This window comes from Papilio polytes, unplaced genomic scaffold (assembly GCF_000836215.1).
Source record: "Papilio polytes unplaced genomic scaffold, Ppol_1.0 DF821956.1, whole genome shotgun sequence".
NCBI classification, from domain to species: Eukaryota; Metazoa; Arthropoda; class Insecta; order Lepidoptera; family Papilionidae; genus Papilio; species Papilio polytes.
In genome coordinates this window covers 2,193,997-2,215,385 of record NW_013527248.1, presented here as the reverse complement: position 1 = coordinate 2,215,385, position 21,389 = coordinate 2,193,997, and the positions used below count along the sequence as shown (strand labels likewise).

At 33.3% G+C, this 21,389-nt stretch overlaps 1 protein-coding gene across 4 annotated transcripts in view; it reads left to right on the top strand.

Annotated features, from left to right (window-relative positions):
- The window catches only part of LOC106107699, a 34,267-nt gene that overhangs the window by 5,578 nt on the left and 7,300 nt on the right, over nucleotides 1-21,389 (top strand). Inside the window, exons 9-28 of one of the 4 annotated variants that reach the window (XM_013288680.1) lie at nucleotides 650-720; nucleotides 873-964; nucleotides 1,313-1,573; nucleotides 1,801-1,989; nucleotides 2,068-2,192; nucleotides 2,272-2,433; nucleotides 2,499-2,585; nucleotides 2,656-2,854; nucleotides 2,968-3,093; nucleotides 3,304-3,426; nucleotides 3,913-4,116; nucleotides 4,313-4,519; nucleotides 5,498-5,588; nucleotides 5,843-5,941; nucleotides 6,300-6,439; nucleotides 7,000-7,240; nucleotides 7,533-7,700; nucleotides 8,379-8,466; nucleotides 8,591-8,696; nucleotides 9,015-9,139. In XM_013288680.1, the coding sequence (XP_013144134.1) occupies nucleotides 650-720; nucleotides 873-964; nucleotides 1,313-1,573; nucleotides 1,801-1,989; nucleotides 2,068-2,192; nucleotides 2,272-2,433; nucleotides 2,499-2,585; nucleotides 2,656-2,854; nucleotides 2,968-3,093; nucleotides 3,304-3,426; nucleotides 3,913-4,116; nucleotides 4,313-4,519; nucleotides 5,498-5,588; nucleotides 5,843-5,941; nucleotides 6,300-6,439; nucleotides 7,000-7,240; nucleotides 7,533-7,700; nucleotides 8,379-8,466; nucleotides 8,591-8,696; nucleotides 9,015-9,139 (2,904 nt within the window). Of the gene's footprint in view, nucleotides 1-649; nucleotides 721-872; nucleotides 965-1,312; nucleotides 1,574-1,800; nucleotides 1,990-2,067; nucleotides 2,193-2,271; nucleotides 2,434-2,498; nucleotides 2,586-2,655; nucleotides 2,855-2,967; nucleotides 3,094-3,303; nucleotides 3,427-3,912; nucleotides 4,117-4,312; nucleotides 4,520-5,497; nucleotides 5,589-5,842; nucleotides 5,942-6,299; nucleotides 6,440-6,999; nucleotides 7,241-7,532; nucleotides 7,701-8,378; nucleotides 8,467-8,590; nucleotides 8,697-9,014; nucleotides 9,140-21,389 lie in introns of those variants that run through there. The other 3 variants (XM_013288682.1, XM_013288683.1, XM_013288684.1) reach the window with 3 other exon arrangements.

Genomic DNA, 21,389 nt, shown 5'->3' with positions numbered 1-21,389 from the left:
CTGCTCGTAGACATCCACATTTGTAGATGCGTTGCCCTAAAAACAAAGGATATTTTCCTTTACTTTGTGTTTCCTGCTAAATCCACCTCTCGTACTAATCCGTTACAAGTAAAGGATGGGAAGGAGAACAGCACCCTTAGACAATGTAATATTCTATTATCGCTATCGCTGATCGAAAAGTCCAAAATGTATGGAAATTACAATCACATTTGATATGTCACGTGTTTGTCACGTATTAATTCCTATACATTTTGACACATTGTGTCGATTCTACTAAGCTAATCGAATGTCCATTTGTCTGAGGGGCAGGACGTAAATTAGGCTTCTGGTACGCTTATTTCATTAAATTGATTCCACTTCACGCTCCTCTTCTGTCTGGTTATGGTATTAGACCGATTCATCAGATCAAATTCAACAGATGTTATTTTTACTGGCGCTACCACTTTTGCTGTCATAATTCGAACTTAGTCAACTATGTGTAAATACTTGTGTGTAAAGAGGCCAGTTCAAAACCAGCGAAGTAGCGGCCGTTCCAGTATTAGCTTACCTCCTTTTACGATATTGATTTTTTTACTAGCGCTAATTTGCTGTATATTAGATTTTATGTGTTGTTTTGTGTGGTAAAAGTCCTATTTATTTAAACTTACAGATTCTGGCATTACTGGATGCTCCTACGAGTTATAGTTGTGTGTGTATCAATTATTTCAAGATCTTTACAAGGTAAGAGACCTTTCGACTTTTAGTGAAATATTCTGTGAATCACCAATGACGTAGTTAAGGGTTAGTTGTCGTGGGTTCAAATTTCGCCATCTTATTAATTGAAACTTTTAATAATCTGGGTGTAATAATCCGTAATAATTTTGGTTTCAAAGGTGGCATTGGAGCTTATTGGCGATCGCCATTGATGATTGCAGGAGCATTTTGCGACGGCGTCGGACTGATCGATATCATTTTGAAGCTATTTGTATGTTATTAAATTGTGCAATAAAACAAATTAGATGTTCCATATTTCAATGAAAGTCCCTACATTATCTGATTTAACTAACCATAAGTAATCCCACAAACCTTGTAAGGCCGGTCGCATCAAATTGTATATTGTTTGATAACATCCAACATGTAAGATATATGATGGAAATATCGGATTTAATTCTCTTATCTGCGATTGACGTCATTTTTAAGCTATCTGAGCCTCTATCAACCAGTGGTGGGATAGGCCCTTAGCTTTTTAAATGAAACTAGACGTGATCCGACTTGGATCATACCATATTTTTGCTATCGGGCTATTTTTCGCTAAATAGTTTTGCAATTTCAGATGCCTTATTACGATCATCGAGGACTTCTTATAACTGATTTTAGATGTTGCCTCAGACACTATTTAACGGGCACATTTCTCATGGATGCTATTGGACTATTACCCATATATGAAATATACATTGTGGTGATGAGTAAAGTCGTTGAAGATGACGATGCCTTGATTATAAATACATTCAGTCGTTTTGCACATTTGTATATAGTGATTGGATATTTTGATTACTTGGCTGATACTCCGACTGCCAATATTGCTTATATTATGGTTTGTATATCTTTTAAGTGGTGAAGGAATTGAAAAAATATTTTTTACTAGCTGTTCCTCACGACTTACGCCTCGTGAATATAAAAATCAATAGTCTATGCTACTGATAACGTAGCTTTTTAATGGTGGTGGAATTTTTAAAAATTTGTAACGTCGAAAAATGCAAATCTTCTTCATAATATTAGTGGAGGCGAGATTTAAATTTTGACTCTTCCTTTGTTTTCTAGATGTTTAAATGGCAATTGATATCTGTTCTCGTGATGTTTGCCGTCAGCCATTACTTTATCAAGATCTGTATTAACTTTAACTGGGATGCTAACGGAGGGTTCATCAACGCTACTCTTATAAGCAGATGTTGGTTGCCAAGTCACACTGTGTTTGATAATAATACTGTCACCTATGACGGTATCGGTATGGTAAGTTATTTCTTTAGACAGTAAAATAACGTTAAAATTACCAGTTACTGTTTGGTGCATTTCATGTATTTTTATTAGATATTCGCGCAAAGTTTGAATTTCGCCCAAAATGGACTACTTAGAATTGATTTGGGGAATTTTGAAGAAACTCGAAAAGATATTGGAACGTCTATCGTTTTGTTGTTGCTTGGATGTAGTTTTTGGTGCGTAACGAATATTTTATGAATACATAGAGATACGAAATGATACAAAATATTATTATAGATTTGTATTTTTTCTTAGGTTCGTACTTTGTTATAATCTCACTTTATTGGTATTACATTTCCGTGGGAATACAATCTACCAGCATGGAGTTTTTCAACTAAAAAGATTCCTAGAGGCAGAAAGAGTTGACGAGAAACTTATTGATTATGCTCAAGAACATTTCAAATACATTTGGAAAAGGTAAATAGATTACGCATAACTGTCAAATTTCTATAACAATAACCATCAATAAATTTAATATTCAGGACCAAAGGAACTGATGTACACAACTTGATGAGTGATCGTATTGGTGTCGCTTTCAGACAAGATTTAAGCTATTACTTTTATAAACAGTACGTATCTAATTCAATTTACTGTTTAATTTCAAAATAAATTTGGGTCTCAAATAATACGTTTTTGTAGAACATTTACAGCGCTCAATAGTGTTCTACAAGGTGGTGAGCAGTTGGAAAGAAATATGGCGGCTGCTTCTAGACAGATGTACTTCTTGCCTGGCCAAGAGTTACTGAGAGAGATGGATCTAACACCGTGGGTGTGTGTGGTTCATCGTGGTAATATTATTGTGAAGAGGAATGAAGAAAAATTGGCGGTGCTAGAGAAGGTTATCAATAGAATTTGAAAATTAAACTGGAATACCAAAGATATATATACAGGTTAAGAAAATAACCGATCATAAAGAAATAAATAAACGAACATAGCGTTTTTATTTATCAGGGTGCAATATTTGGTCAACTGGATGGAATTAAGCCGCGGCCAGTGCGTGTGTCGGCTGAAGCAGATGGTTATGCAGATGTACTAGTGATACCTATTGCGGATTTCCAAGAAGCTCTCAATCATGATGTATGTTAACCAATGTCATTTTAAATCTCACGTAATGCAGAAATACAAAAATATGCAAACTACTTCAAGATAATAAAGAATTTGTAGTTACCTCATTTTTAGGCTCGTCTCTACTACCTCAATTTGAATTTGTGAAATTAAAATTGTACAGACTTAACTAGAATCAATTATGATAAACTTGAAAAACTCAGTTATCACATTACTTTGCAGGCAAGAGCCAACTTGGAACGTCATATAAAACAAGACTTTATGGCACTAAACAAACCGGTAGTCGAGGATCCACATAATACTGTACAATATATACTTCGTGGTAGAAAATCACTCAAACTTCCTGTAAGTGATAATACAATATATAATAAACTAGCTGTTGCCTGCGGCTTCATCCGCATGAAATTATAAAAAAAATTATTTCGTTGTTTACATTTGTCAAATTATCAATAGTAAATGTCAAACTGACATAACATGACAAACCTCGGCAATCTTGTTTTCTTAATGTTGGCAGCAACTTATGGTCTCTTTCCCACATTAGGGATTTTATCCAAAATATTTACCCCCTAAGTTTATTGGCGTGAAAGTATATAGCCTAAAGCGTGACGTAAGTGTAGGGCTTTTTATTAAAAAAAGAATTATTCAAAAATATGCTGTAATTGCTGACATCTTAGGCAACAAAGAAGTGTGTGTTTACGCTTTATTATAATAGTATAGAAGTATAGATTATGGTTTTATAACAGCTTACTTCAAAATTAGATCTTAGAAGTGGAGATAGGAATTCTATTATGAGTGTGTTTGTTTAACGGTTTTCCCATAATTTTCTTCTAGTGGATGACAACTCACATGGAAGCAAATATCGGCACTCGATACGCCCAATGGCTCTTCCTAACTTGGCTGATAGAGCCGGTCATTAGTTCCACAGTGGTCCTCACTCTGGAGACTGTAGATGATGATGTTAAATACAACATTGTTATACTTCTAGCTATACTCGATGTCATACACCTTTTTAGTATACTTTCCAAATTCTTTTCAGTAAGTACCAATTATGTTACAATCTATTATAATGCTGTTATGTTAAGAACTTTTAATTCCGGTTTTCATTGCTTTTATATTTAAAATCAATTTTATCCCATCGATCAATTTAGTCCATCGATAATTTTTTTTATGTTACCTTTATCGCCATTTTCAATTTACTATATGACATCAAAGAGATAACTCTTGTTTTTAGGCAGAGATGACGGTAGTAGATGGCAAATGCATAATGCGTTTAGTAAAGCATAGAAGATTTCTAAGATGGGGTTGTTATTGTGATATGATATCGCTTTTTGTTCCTCTTCTGACGTTTTTGACTGGAAACTGGTGGTATCAATTGGCTAGATTACTTCGACTACGGTTGCTTTATGAGTTTCATAGTTACTTTTGTACAGGCTTTCAGGTAACAAATAATTCACATAGTTATTGCATTACAGTCAGACATTTATGAAATACTAGCTTTCGCCCGCGACTTCGTCCGCGTGGAATTAAAAAAAAATAGTAACCTATGTGTTCTTCCAGACTATCCTCTACGTCTATGCCAAATTCATCGAGATCCCTTCAATCGTTTAGACTACAAACTCTAACAAACATCCATCCATCCATCTAAATTTTCGCATTTACAATATTAGTAAGATTAGTATAGATAGATATAGACTCGGCATAGTAAACACATTTTTTTCTACTTTTTCTGAAAGGTACTATATCAGTTGTCAAGTTTAGTGCCATCTTGTGTTCTTGTAGGGAAAAAATACATATTTCACGAAAATGTAATAAGCTACATAATTTGTTATAAAATAAACTAACCAGCTTTTAAAAATAAAATATCAACATTAAATATTATGTTATCCTTTGGCAATTACTTTAAATACTATTAATTATATTGTTTTTTTTATAACATAAGGTGGCAAACGAGCAAGCGGCCACCTGAATCCGCCAAAATGGCAAAGCGACCGCTGCCTATAGACATCCGCAATTGCAGATGCGTTGCCTACCCTTATACGACGGAAGAGGAGACACACATAAAGAGGATATTTCCCCTTCCTATGCATCTCCTCCACCGTCAAATCCACTTCCTCCTCCCATCCTCTCCTTATTAGAAAGGGGTGGTAAAGGGAAAGGGACTTAAATTAGGTCTCCGCCACCACACTCATCAGATGAAACACGGAATTACTTCCATTTCACGCCTGTTTTCTGTGTGGTCATGGTATTACACCGGGCGAGCCGGCCCCGCAGTGCTAAGATGTTAAAGCTGGCTCTACCACTGTAACAATTGTGAGATTATGTGAATGATGTTTCAAGTGAAGTTTGAACTATGCCTACTCTATTTATTTTCTGAATCTTTTTGATTACAGTAGAATAAAATGTTTAAAATTTTCAGAGCAGAGTTGGACCGATAATACTAAAGTTTTTATCAGTAATATTGGTGCTTCACGCTATGACTTGTGGTTGGATTATAGTCGCATGTAGAGGTATTCTAGTATTTCAGTATTCGTGGTTTTTTTTTATAATATTACTGACTAGATGTGGCTCGTGACTTCTTCCGCGTGAAATTGAAAAAAAATAAAAGTATATAGCCTTTGTTACTCACAGATAAATAACCTTTCTAACGGTGAAAGAATTTTTAAAAACGGCCTAGTAGTTTTTGAGTTATTTCAATACATACAAAAATACAAATGTTTCCTCTTTGTAATATTAGTATAGATGTACTTATTCAATATTGCAGACGAAGTGATTCCTATAAAAGTGCCACCTTTACCACCTGATGTAAATGCTACAATTGATTACTCGGAATGGAGTTTGCCTCAAGACAGAAAAGGTGGCGGTAAGTTAATATGGAAAGTCACATATATGTAACAGCTCTTGTACTGTTCTTTTAGAACTTCAGCCCTTTGTGTCCTTCTTGACACATACTTTTACAGCTATTTAAAAAAAAATTAAGAGCCTGTCCTACTACTGGCTGATAGAGGCTCAGATAGCTTAAAAATAACGTCACAGTCAGATAAAGTAACAATTTCGATATTTCCATCACAAATTTTTCACGTTGAATTTTTATCAGACAATTTACAATTCGGTGGGACAGGCCCTAAATTTCATCTATTTTATTTATATTTGATTTTTCAAGCTTGTTTATTTGTAAATTCAGCGAATTTCCTTATTTAACATTAATAATTGTAATTTAGGTTGTGCGAGAATGACGAAGTCTTTTTTAGTAAATGGCAAAGTAAGATACGGTTTTATTGTGCCTAAAACCTGGGCAGCTGATTATATTGTGTCTATGACGTATATATTAGTGTTATATACGAGTACAGAGATGGAATCCGTAAGTTTCTTTATATTATTTAAATATGTGGGATTAAAAAAAAATAAACAACATATAATATAGGCTATGTTACTCAGTGATAATGTAGCTTTTAAATGACAAAAGTGTTTTTGTTATCGGTCCAGAGATTTTTAAGTTCATTCGTTACATGTAAAATGCAAATATTTCCTCTTTATAATTATACTTCATACTGATACTAATATTGTAAATGGAAAAGTTTAGATGGGTGAATGTTTCTTAGAGTTTGCAGTTTAAACGGCTTAACGGATTTCGATGAAAATTTGATATGGTGTATAGTCTAGAAGAACACATAGGCTACTCACTTTTTAATTCCAAAGGGATGGTGTCGCGGGCATAAGCTAGTAATAGTATAATAACTAAAAGATAAGGGATAGGTTGTATATAGTATTCATAAAAAAATATATAAATTGGATTGTTAATTTTTTATCTTTTCCTTTATACTGGTCTTGTATTAGATAGTTTGTTATCGAAAAGGTGTACAAAATCGCATTTAAGGGTTAAATAAGAAACTCTAAGATAATTTCTTATCACATTTTCAGGTTGTATCTCTAAGTGAGAAACAAGTATATTATAAAATTGTCATTAACTTTGTCATATATCTCATGGATATTTGGATACTATCAATCGCCGTTAGCGCTGTGTATACTAAATTAAATGATTTGTATAAATACGATTACAAAGTGATGAAGTTTTTAACATTTTTAAAAAATACCGGCTTGTCCCCGACTCTCTTGCAAGCAGTGGACCATTATACGAGACATTTGTGGCAAAGACAGAGAGGTAAATATGACTTGCTTTTAATTTTAAATTTTTACCGACTTCCCAAAAGAAGGTGCTGAATTTGTCTGTATGTTTTTAATGTCTGTTTTTCAAACTTTTGTATAATTTTATTTTACACTTCCGATTACGCTCAGATGAACATTTTATATAGCCTAAGTTACTTAGCCATGACGTAGCTTTCTAATTATAAAAGAATGTTTTAAATCGGCCTTGTACTTTTTGAGTTATTTCAATACATGTAAAAATACAAATCTTTCCTCTTTACAATAGTATAGAAATAATATTTTCATAGGTAATTGGTTACCAGAGTTAGTACAGAATGCACCGCTATGCCTTCGTGAAGATATTCTTGGAGCTCTCTACTTATACCATTTGACGTCGCCACCGTTACTAAAAGATTTGCCGCAATATTTCTTACGTCAATTGGTGACGAGATTAAGTAGAGTTGTTATTTTCCCAGGTTATTGCAAATTTAAAATACTTTTTTTAATTAAACAACGGGTTTTCATGCTATAGTAGTTGCGAAATTTTGAATTTTTTTATGAAGTCTAGGTATGCAGGCTTAATGTGATCTCACAATATTTGTTTTTATTGCTATAAGATCTTCGATGAGTAAAACAAAATTTTCAAAGTATTTACTTACTAACTTTTATCCGCGACTTTGTCCGTGTGGGATTTTAAAAAGTATGCCTATGTATCCAGACTATCCTCTACATCTATGCCAAATTGCATCAAGATCCGTCCAGCAGATTAGGCTACATGCTCTAATATCCATCCATCTAAACTTAAGCAGTAGTACATCTTCGCACCAATGGGCCGGCTCGCCCGGTGTAATACCTCGTGCACACAGAAAACAGGCGTGAAGTGGAAGCAATTCCGCGTTTCGTCCGATGAGTGTGGTGCCGGAGGCCTAATTTTAGTCCTTTTTCCTTTCCACCCTTTTCTTAAGAGGAAAGGATGGGAAGGAAAAGGGGATTTGACGGTGGAGGGGACGCATAGGAACGGTAGGCAACGCATCTGCAATTGCGGATGTTTATGGGCAGCGGTCGCTTTCCATTTCGGTGGTTTGAGGTGGCCGCTTGCTCGTTTGCCACCTTACATTATTAAAAAAAGATTGGTAAGATTGTTGTTTTATTAGGGAAGATGATTGTGCAAGAAGGGGACATATATCCCTGTATATATTTCATTCATGAAGGAGAAGTTGAAAAATGGGGTACAGATAAAAGGTACGCAAATAATTTTAAGAATTAGGATTAACTTTTGTCCGTTAATATAATAAATCTATTATCTCTAAAGCATTTTTAACGCAATTACCTTTTTAATGCTTTCAAACATTTTCTACTTTTTCAGCGGTGAAAAAAAGTTGCTAACCGTATTGACTACGAACGATTACTTCGGTTTTATACCCGGCCTTTTTCCCAATTCACCATTTTTGTTTTCATACATCTCACGTACTGTAAGTATTGTTTAACAATAACAGTTTTTAATAAGATGTAGAAACAACGAAAAAGATAGAAATAAAAGTAATACTGGAGGTGCTTTTAAATCTTAAATGTCTTACTAGCTTACACTCGCGACTCCGTCCGCGTATTAAAGAAAAACAAAAGTAAACAGCCTATGTATTCTCTTCCAGAATATTCTCTATATCTATCTATGCCTTTCATCGAGATCCTTTCAGCAGTTTAGGCTACAAACATCCATCCATCTGAATATTCACATCATTAGTTTTAGCATTTTTTTTATTATTATTTCAAATCCTCCAATTGTTTCTCAGGTTGTTGATATCGTTTCCTTAACATATAAAGATTGGCAAGATCTTTTACAAGGATATCCCAAAGTTAAATATGATTTGTATACTGCGGCAAAGCAATTTAAAAAGGAAATACAAAAAATTAAATTGTGAATATACTTTGAAATATATATCAAGAAGTCATTTCTAATGGTTTACTTTTTTTCGACAATTAACGTAATAACTAAAGTTTTATATCATTACTAGCTTTCACGACTCCGTTTGCGTGGGATTAAAAAATAAAACTGAGTAGTCTGTGTTCTTCCAGACTGTCCTCTACATCTATGCCAAATTTCATCGAAATCCGTTTTGCCGTTTAAGCTACAAACTCTATAAAACATCCATCAATCCATCTAAACTTTCACATTTATAATATTAGAAATATTTAAGGTAAAATTAAAGATGCAAATCGTTCAATACTTTACGTTTAATTTTAACAAATGCATATTTAGTAAAAAAAATGTAGTCATTAGAAATTCGAACTGCGTAAATGAGAATGATTTGTGATGTTCGGTCGATGTTTTATTAACCAGTGTTCGTGCAAACTTCGTATAACTAAGATTCTCTGTGAGACTTCTTTCCTGCGGTTTTAAAACATAAAATGATACAACCATATAGGTATAATATAAATCTTTTTCAAAGATTAATGTGATTAACATGAATTCCTAAGTGCATGGGACAAAGAATATTGTTTGTATAATGGCCTGACCAAAGATATAAAAATCTTAAATTGCGGAAAAATGTGGAACTAAATTAATGGAAATGAGCAGCCGATTAACGCATCCCTAAGCCAGGATTTTTATTATTGGTTAAGCTGTATATTGTAAGTGATCTTTAAAAATCTTTGAAAACATTGTGCAATATAACTTAAGTTAGTAACTAAAGTTAACGTATTATCAGTTTCAACAGTCGACCATTAATTATCCGTAGGGCTGAGGGACACGGACCGCAAGGGCAGTGGTCACAACTTGTATTAGTTTAATTACGCGTAACTATTCCAGTCTTTGTTTTAAAAGTAATCATTATATTGCAGATTCTTATGGATCGTTTTAATGCTTTAACAATTGTATTTTTTTATCTTTATGACGCTAATTAGTTTAGGGAAGCACAATTTATATTTTTTAGTACTGCGGAAGCTAATATTTTTTGCTACAGTAGGACGAAAAAGGATATCTTAGCTAAAAAAAACTATGCTATTCAAAGTCGCGGTTTTGTAAGTGCAGATAGCTTTTTTCATCGCCGACCTTTGAAAAGTGGAACTTAATGAAGATATTGCGGACTTATTGTTTAATTTGTCTGTGATTTGAATGTAATTAAAAAAAAAACCTGTAGTTTTTGTCATATTGATATACTTATTGTTTGGTAGATACTTTAGACTTAAACCAGTTCGATTTCATATCAGGACTAAATGTGTAATATAATGAAAATGTTTCTTTTTAATTCACGTTAAACGTATAGAGAATTATCTGACTCTTCGTGTACTTGCCTTTATTACTGCCTTTAATATACAGAAAAGAAAGAAAAGCTGATAATGCGTAGCAATTTCTTTAAAGGTGCAAATAACGTAAATGTCATTAACATTCTCTTTGAAAAATTCGAGAAAGGTGAAGAAATATATAACATGAAAGTGAACCCCACGCCCGTTTCGTTTACAGCAATAAAAAATAATAATTGGGCAATCTCATTTAGATAATGCGTTTCGAAGCGGGTTCAGCTAAATTGTTTCGGTTTCTTTTCATAATGTATATTACATTGGGTAGATAGAACCAAGTAATCGTTTAGTGTGTTATTTTTCTTTATAACCAATTTCTAGATTACTGTATGTTGTATTTATAAATTTTATCTTTGTATTTATAATCTAACTAACTAATATTATAAATGCGAAAGTTTAGATGGATGGATGGATGGATGTTTGTTAGAGTTTGTAGCCTAAACGGCTGAACGGATTTCAATGAAATTTGGTATAGATGTAGAGGATAGTCGGAAAAAACACATAGGCTACTTACTTTTGTTTTTTTTTTAATTCCACCCCGACGGAGTCGCGGACGAAAGCTAGTCAGTTATAATTAAAAATATAATTTATCGTTTAAAATAATATCTTTAAGACTTGATGGTCCAAAAATATTAACTTATAAGCACTTGAAGAAAATTGCCTTTATAAATTCAATTTCGCACCCTCGCTCATAAAATGTGTGAATAATATCTACACCGGATAACTAAATAGCTGATATAGAATCAACTTAGGGGATCCGTACACGGTTTAAGATAATCAAATGACAACGAAAGAAAAATTTATAAATTGATAAAGAAAAAAAAGTCTAAGTACAGATTAACTGGCTGAATTCACATAGAATAGAAAAAAAAAACGAAAAATCACGATTTTTTTTAATTCCGTTTTGTACAGACTCTATGAAGATATGCCTGTTAATAGAAATATAATTATAATTTCTTAAACTCAGTGAACTTCCGAAGTAAAGTAATTAAGTAGGTAATAAATAACCACAAAAATTCATTAACACGACTGCGGATTTTATGGAGAAGTTTTGCTAAAATTATTTATCAAAATGGTAATAGGAATAGTAACGTGTTCTTTATTACATCTTGACGTTATACAGAGTCCTGAAGTCCAGCTATATGTAGAGACTTAGTATTTTCTCTGAAATTAAATAATAACCTACCCTTGCTTCCAACTCTTAACCTGGGTGGCAACTTAAAAAAATATAAAGATATACACCATAACAGATATCCTAGAGCTTAAACTGTGAAATTGCCTGATTATCGCTCTTTATTAAGTTTCCCGCGGAATGAGTTTTATTTTCACGCGAGCAATTTCCACGACGCTTTTATTTTCATCTAAAATGAATAAACAAGGTACGAAGTAGAATTATACGAATAATTGTATATTAGAAGTAGCTGCAGTAGTCTCCTTTGGAATATCTTTACAATATCTTCAATTTAAGCTTGTTTTGTCATCTGTCACCTACAGGTTAGATAAAACGTTTGTATTCTAGCCACTTTGTATAACTTGACCTTGTTTGTGAATTTGCCAATTTTAAGATTCTAGTTCTTTAGATGATGTCATATTTCTAACTTTACTGAATAATTTATTATGTTTTTATTATATTTGCTGAATATTTCATAATTTGAAAATTTATGACTTTCAGAACAGCACATTGAATTTTTTTTTTTATAATATAAGGTGGCAAACGAGCAAGCGGCCACCCAAATCCACCGAAATGGAAAGCGACCGCTGCCCATAAACATCCGCAATTGCAGATATGTTGCCTACTTTTAATTGATGGTGGAGGAGACGCACATAAAGAGGGCATTTCCCCTTCCTACGCGTCTTCCTCCAGCGTCAAATTCACTTTTCCTTCCCATCCTTACCTCTTAAGAAAAGGGTGGAAAGGGAAAGGGATTAAATTTAGGCCTTCGGCACCACACTCATGAGACAAAACGCGAGATTACTCCCACTTCACGCCTGTCTTCTGTGTGGTCGTGGTATTACACCAAACGAGCAGACCCATTCGTGCGAAGATGTTAAAGCGGGCTCTAGCACTGTTGAATTTACAAAACATATTCATCATTATCATCATCTCCTTATCCTACTCCCGTAGGGTCGGCGCAATTTACAAAACATATTAATGAAATAAAAATAAAAAAAGCCGCGTTGGTTTTCAGCCTCCCCTTAACTACTAGTACATGGTTCAGTTTATGAAACAATGAATGAATCTTTATGTAAAAGAAGAGTTTGATAGTTCGGTTAATGATTATCTTCTAACGCGTCATGAAAGGTCTTCAACCGCAACAGTTTAAAGTTGTACGGACAAGTTAAATGGTGTCCCATAACTTTCCTTTAACAAGTTCGTAATTAACATGTTAAAGTGGTAAGTTTTCTTCAACATATACTATCCCAAGTTGATTAAACTCTTTCACAAAAATAAACCGATTGTTTGAATTTTCACTTTACCAGCATCAAAATTACGCTTTTCTAAGAATGTCTAAATATTCTTTGTTGAATAGATTAGAAATTATTAGAAACTCGAAGTAACATTTAATAAGCTTTAATCATCATTGCCTTATTTTTCTCGTTATCACGTTATAGTCCTTCAAACTATGTTCCGTCAGTTTTCTGTCGTTTCAGTATTGTTCCTAAAACAATTTTTTGTCCAGATATTAAAAAATGTTAGAAAAGTTGTCCTGCTGGTGTAACTGTGAGTGAAATCTAATAAACCTAACATAATTAGTACTCATATGAATTATAGTAATTACATTTAATTGCTATTCCAGTTGACAAGTGTAATTACAGAGTCCGTCTGAGTTCTGACATTTGTGGTTAGCGCCCCTCTGAACTGCGCGGACAATCGTTACGTTAATTACTTGACCTAAGTATTAAATACTATGCCTGTAATTTTGTTTTAGTCTTGACATTACTTATTCTATCATTTTCCGTGTCTATATACAATATTAAGGACTACGTTTACAAGATATAAGCAAAGTAAATTTGTCTTGAAACTCATAATTATCTACGTACGATATCCTTAAGACCATAATCTCTTAGTAATTAGGTTTACCCGGCTTAGTTTAAATCGTAACACGTCTACAACACCTGGTTGATTACTGTGAGTCATCATTTCAACAAACTTTGTATCGTAGTAAGTAAATTTACATTTTAACACTCGCGATATTTGGTTAAATTACATTTTAATTAAAGTAAATATATTAAAAATACAAACATTAAAATACGGAATTATTACCGAGTAAAACATTGGAGTAAAAATACCTTTGCATATAACTTAAGATATTTTCCTCCTTTCATTCTTTTTAACCGCAGGCAGCTTTTGTTTTAAATGTCTTAATTATTCTGTAACCCCGATGTTAAGCAAGGTAAACCAGAATAAATTATAAACTTATTCTTTGAGTGGCAACTTCGCGTACTTTGCTATTAATTGCGTATTCAAAATTTAAAAAGAAATTCTTTTGTTACAACAAACTATTTGAATTTGTAGACGGTAATGTATTTTCCTTTTAAGTCATAACCGACCGGGAATATAAAAACCCTTGCTATATTGCGGTAAAGTACGGAACTTATTTCTTTACCTACATTAGAAACAATTGTGATAGGAAAGCCGATTGAAATACCATTAGTTTTTCTCATTCTGTTTCTGGCCACGACAATAATCATACTACATACTAATATTATAAATGTGAAAGTTTAGATGGATGGATGTTTGTAGCCTAAACGGCTGAACGGATTTTGATGAAATTTGGCATACATGTAAAGGATAGTGTGGAACACATAGGCTACTCACTTTTGTTTTTTTTAATTCCACGCGGACGGAGTCGCGGGCGAAAGGTAGTATTCACCATAAAATAAAACAAGCGAAGAGCTTAACAGCATGTTCTCTAAGCATTTTGCTTGCTTAAATGCGCCCATCGAATACTAAAGTTTATAGGCGACCAGAAGCCGTTGTTAACGCGTGACACGTTCCCTTCCAGCAATTAAGTTTTGGCGTAGGTCCCGCAATCAGGTAACGTGGCCGTAAACTTGTTAGTTGGATTTACGAGGTGACGTAACAGTTTATTGTGACGTCATAAAATGTACCAATAAGCTAACCTTAATTGAGTAGTAAGAGACTTCTGAACGTAGTCCATTAAAAGCTTTTAGTTTTCTAACTATATAGGTATCTCTACGGTTCTTTCGTGCTATTTTCATCTTGATGGCGTTGTAATCCTTTTACTAAGATGTGGTCGCCATTCGTTCTGCTTAATATCCTAATGGTTATCGATCGCTATTTCAAACCACTTTAATCTATCCGTGAGCTATCACAAACCACAGTTAGACTATGTATCCCGTTGGACCGATGAACCTACTAAGCAATCGACCCTAAGGGATTTTTTTACCATTGGGCCGATGATTGTACGGATTCGATGTTAAACTTTAGGGTGAGACTTAATTTTCAAAACTTTGTTTTATTGTTTACAATTGTCAAAATTTCAATCGCAAATGTCAAAATTACCTTTATCATAATAAACTTGCTTTCTCAATGTCGGCAGCTTGTAGTTTATAATCCCTTTCCCACATGGTGGTTTTTTCCCAATTTATTTACCCCTAAGTTCAATAGCCTGAAAATGTATAGCCTAAAGCGTGTTGTAAGTGTAGGGATTTTTTTTAAATAACTATTAAAAAATATGCTATGTTAGTAAAGAAGTAAAAATAAATATATGCGTACGATCCGTAAATTACTTTACAACTTGATCTATACAAAAATATATTATTTCGTGATACGAATATAATGTTTATTCGTGTGCGTAAGTGTAATGCGGTATACCACGTGATTAAATTATACGGAATTGCTAATGTGTTTTAATATCACTGTGAAAATTATTATACAGAAACATCATTAGATAATTCAATACTAGCTTTCGCCCGCGACTGTCCGCGTGGTATTAAAATACACAAAACCAAGTAGCCTATGTGTTCTTCTAGACTATCTCCTACATGTATGCCAGATTTCATTGGGATCCGTTCAGTAGTTTAGGCTGCAAACTCTAACAAACCTCCATCCATCCATCTAAACTTTCATATTTATGATATAAGTATTAAAGTGTTATTATGATATACTAGTAAAGTTGTTTAAAGCTGATATTTTATACTTGAAAAGGTATATTCACAAGTTATCGTACCTCGTGAATTCTAAAAGGCTATCAATTTACCCTTTATTCTACTCATGTTTCGAGGGATCTTTTATTAATAATTAAGATGCAAATTTATAAGTTCAATTTTAGAGTGGAATGATTTTAATATTGTTTTAGGATTTAATGGATTAATCTCGAATAACTGGTACACTTATATTTAACTAGTTGTGACTTCGTCCGCATGAAAATAAAAAGCTAATGTTTGCTGATAATTTATGCTTTTAATGGTCCAGTAATTTTTAAAATAAGCCTAGTAGTTTTTGAGTTATTCAAATACATACGAACGAACGGATGGATGGATGTTTTTTTTTAAGAGACGGGGGCAAACGAGCGGCGCGAACACAGAGGTGATCAACGACGGCTATGTACATCCGCAACACCAGAGAAACTACAGATGCGTTGCCGGTCTTTGAGGAAATTGTAGGCTCGCTTGAAGGACCCTAAGTCGTATTGTTTGTATGTTTGTTTGTAGCCTCGTTTGTAGCCTAAACTGATGAATGGATCTCGATAAAACTTGGCATAGCTGTAGTAATAACTGGGTAGTTATTTGTATAGAGTGAACATGACAGGTTATTCCTAGTGACAATTTACCGCAGTAAACTCCAAACACCAATTAACCGGTTTACGAATGTGTCACTCAACGCTAACGTTATATTGTGTGAACACGTGTTATTGTATAGAACGTCAATATTTTTAATCGTTATTGAAGTATGCAGTAAAATAGGTTACCTTTTAGTACAACTTAGTAAATCTTAATATTATAAATGCAAAAGTTTAGATGGATGGATGGATAGATGGATGTTTGGTAGAGTTTGTAGCCTAAACTGCTGAACAGATTTCGATATAATTTAGCATGGTTGTAGGGGATAATCTGGTAGAACATACGCTACTTATTTTAATTTTTTTTTAATTCCACGAGGATGGAGTCGCGGACGAAAGCTAGTAGACGATAATTGTACTTCGCATGTTTTTATTCTATATCGAAAACATTTTAATTTACTACAATTACTTTTACTTTTTTAATTTTACGAGATTCGTTTCTTAAGTCGACTATGATTACAGAGTCTATTAATTCAGGATGCTATCCCGGATTATGTTGATCATAAATTTAATTGAATGTCAGCCTATTTCCATTGTATTTACCGTGAAATGAAATACATCGTAAACGAATTCAAGAAAATCTTAGTCTTTCTAATTTCATTTTGCACCCTCGCTCATAAAATTTATGGAAATACAGGCGCCGCAAAAATTGCCGGCCGATCTGAACGTGGCTCATTCCCGGCACGTTAATAAAAATGATAATGGAAACGTTTTCCCTAAGATAAGATGATTCGGTTTTATTCAAAATGCGATATAATTTTTATTTCATGTGACGGTGGTTACATTGAATGAAGTCGACTCGGAAGATATTGTTAAATATAAATTGCGATGTCTAAGAATGGTATACTTACGCATTTGTATAATCAAATTGTACAAGTCCTAAGTAAAGTCGACTGTTTACTGTATTTTTGTGAAGGTGCTGGTTAGGGTAATTTGTTTTTTATTGCAATTTACAAGCAATATTCCGATAACCAGCTCTATTGTTATACAGAACTAGCTGTTCCCATACGACTTCATCCGCATAAAATTATAAAAAAATCATTTTATTCACATTTGTCAAATTATCAATTGGAAATGTCAAAATGACATGACATGATGCCAAACCTTGCTTCCTTGATGTTGGCAACAACTTATGGTCTCTTTCCCACATTAGGGTTTTTGTACAAAATATTTATATAGTTTAACGGCGTGAAAATGTATAGCCTAAAGCGTGACGTAGGTGTAGGGCTTTTTATTTAAAAAAGAGTTATTCGAAAATATGCTGTGATTGCTGACATCTTAGGCAACACAGAAGAGTGTGTTTACGCTTTATTATAATAGTATAGATAGATTGATCCGAAAATGTTATTGGTAGTTAGTATTTACGATTTTTATTTTCTTTACCGGACTAAACATTTTTCATTATTTTCTTATATCGGTTGTTACAGGCATTAAATCTGCCTATCTATAACTATTCATAATAACTTATATTCCACGAAATAAATACATTTCTTGTGTATAAAAGTACAACGTATAAATCTTGTATGCGGTTGGAGACTGCGAAGGGTCGTAAACAAACCAGTTAGATTTATGAGATAATGTTATTCTTAAATTAGATTACATTGTACAATAAAACAGCATTTAAATCTAACACACAGAAACTTACAACTTGCTGAAAAGACTATAGTAAAATGCAAATGATGATGATGTTGCGGCAGTTGAAAACGTAGGCAAAATTAATAAATTGATTGTTATTCGTTGGATCGTAGAAAAAAAAACAAAAGAATGTAGCCTATGTGTTCTTTCAGACTGTGCTCTACATCTATTCTCAATTTCATCGAGATATGTTCAGCAATTAAGTCGAGAAACTGTAACAAACATCCATCTAAACTTTCGCATGTATAGTAACAGTAGATTTTAGTCTGAATTTAATACAAAGCTGCTTTTTACATTTTAACTCGATTTTATATTTTTGTACGCAAAACAGTTTACAAAACAAGCACAAACCGCCATCACTTGCAGTCGGAATGATACGGGTGCGGCCTTAATTTAAAATTCCTCCCTTTAACGGGAATATTCCAATCCAAAAAATAAACAAATTGCTTACAATTCAGTCTACTGCTCTTTATTGCATTTACATGATACTTTATACTAATATTATAAATGCGAAAGTTTAGATGGATGGATGGATGTTTGTTACCGTTTGTAGCCCTAACGACTAAACGTATTTCGATGAAGTTTGGTATAAAATTAGAGGATAGTCTGGAAGAACCTTTAACAGTGGTAGTGCCCGCTTTAACATCTTAGCACGAATGGGCCGGCACGCCCGGTGTAATACCACGACCACACAGAAGACAGGCGTGAAATGGAACCAATTCCGTGTTTCGTCTGATGAGTGTGGTGCCGAAGGCCTAATTTAAGTCCCTTTCCCTTTACCATCCCTTTCTTATAAGGAGAGGATGGGAAGAGAAAGTGGATTTGACGGTGGAGGAGAGGCATAGGAAGGGGAAGAATCCTCTTTATGTGCGTCTCCTCCTCCGTCGGATAGGGGTAAGCAACGCATCTGCAATTGCGGAGGTCCATGGGCAGCGGTCGCATCGCTATTTTGGCGGATTCAGGTGGCCGCTTGCACGTTTGTCACCTTATATTATAAAAAAAAAGAACACTTAGGTTTTTTTTTAATTCCACGCGGAAGGAGTCGCGGGCGAAAGCTAGTTATTAAATAAATTTATATTAACTTACATAGTAAGAAACTATATAAGTTTGTGTCGTGTTTTCATTTATCACGTGATTGACTTCAGTATTTGATCAGATTTAAAAAAAAGATTTTCAGGGTTGTCATTTCACCTCATATTAACATAGATTTAAATTCTTGCAGTATGTTAACATATCGAGGCATGGTAACATATTCTTGCATGCTCTGCCTGTTTCAGTCGTATTAAAGCTCTCCCGGGATGAGATTCCCAGTTAAATCGCGCGACGTTTCAGCTACTTACCGAAGTAATTTTGTACCGTAGCGTTTTGTTAGTTGAAATGGCATCTGTTTCATTTCCCCTTGGTATTGTAGGCACGGATAAAGATTCTGATTTCTTGTTCTCTTAGTATCTTGCTAATATGAAGGTATTGTAATATCGCCGGAATTGGGTATAAACTAACAAGTAGTCTATGGTAATCTTAGCTAGTGAACATAGCCTGGTTCACCATTTGAATCAAGTTCATAAATATCAATTACTAGCTGTTCCCGTGCGGCTTCATCCGCATGTAATTTTGAAAAATTTACAATATTGTTTACGTTTGTCAAATTATCAATAGCAAATGTCAAAATGACATGACATGACGAACCTTGGCAAACTTGCTTCCTTGATGTTGGCAGCAACTTATGGTCTCTTTCATATATTAGGGTTTTTATCTAAAATATTTACCACCTAAGTTTAATGGCGTGAAAACATATAGCCTAAAGCGTGACGTAAGTGTAGGGCTTTTTATTAAAAAAATATTCAAAAATATGCTGTAATTGCTGACATCTTAGGCAACAAAGAAGTGTGTGTTTACGCTTTATTATAATAGTACAGAAGTATAGATGAAGTACGTATTGTAACATTCAACTATGCATATCTTAGCATTTATAATATTAGTATGATCAATGTAATAAAACCATAATTAAAAGTTTTTTTTTTACAATTTTTATTATGTTTAATACAAAAATGTATTCTTTATGATAATCTTGACAAGAAATGAACAAAATTTTATATTTGTTCATAGAATCTAATATATCAACCAACCATACATTAGTGTAATTACTTCCTTAAGCAATACAATGTTTCAAAAAATGTCTTTTGTAATATATTTGACATCAAAGGTTCCTTTACAGAAGCCACATTTTGTTAAAAGGCTTTTGAAATATAAAACATACGATATAAGAGAAACAAGAGAACCTTTATTTAAATCCAAAAATAACTTGCATCAGCCATTAATCAGAGAAACAATTTTATTTAACGAGGAGAGGAAAAAACAAAACCATACGTAGTTGTATTAAATCTACTGGTTTAAATATTCACGTACAATTTGTTAAAAGTTAGAAAATATAGGAGAAAATGTCCAGAGTTGATTAAATTTTATTAACATTTTATCCTAATATTCGGTACGAAACGGACCAAATTAATGTTTAAGAAAACCCTTAAATATTTTCAAATAGCTTAATCTCTTAATCTTGGTCTTAAATTCCAAAAGGATAGCCTCTTAAAACCGAATTATCTGAGGGTTTAATTAAGCTCAAATATTAAGTGGCAAATAAAGAAATGTTACATTTTTGGTGCAAGTTACAATATATGAGCGATTTTAACAAGCTTGAGTTTTTCATTGCATTATTTTTAATTTTAATATCACTGATTTTGTTCCGCTCTTTTTATTTCTTATGAATTACTAAATAACCTTCACTATTATAATTCATTCAAACAGTCTACCTCATTATTATTTCAATAATAAACGAGAGAATATCGTGGAATAGTATTATTTAAGTTAATTTGTCAAATCGTCATCTTTTATATTTTATTTCAAAAATATTTCCTCCTGATTTTATAACTTGTGCCAAGCCCTAAAATCCCGTTATGGAAATTAATTTAGCTTTCATAGCCAGTGATTTAATAAGAGAAAGTTTGCAATTCCCGTGCATATTTGTTTTCACTTGTAACTAATTGTACAACTCAACTACCACTTTTAGATGTGTTCTTGCAGTCGATTTAACAGTAATTTTGACATTGATTTTCAATCAATCAAGGCTAATAAAATGTTGTTTAAAATCTCTATCTCGTGTCTTCTGACATTGACGTATCCATCTTACTTATACGTTTACCTATTTTACGAACCTATGTCAGTTTGGAGACAAATTAATCCCTTGATATTCAATGTACCTCCCCTCGTTTATTACCCTTAGCCCTTAAATGAACAGTCTATTTATTGTAAGACTAACTTTCGCCCGCGACTTCGTCTGTGTTGAATTAAAAACAAACAAAGCCAATTAGCCTATGTTTTCTTCTAGAAAATGCTCTATATCTGTACCAAATTTCTTTGAGATTTGTTCAG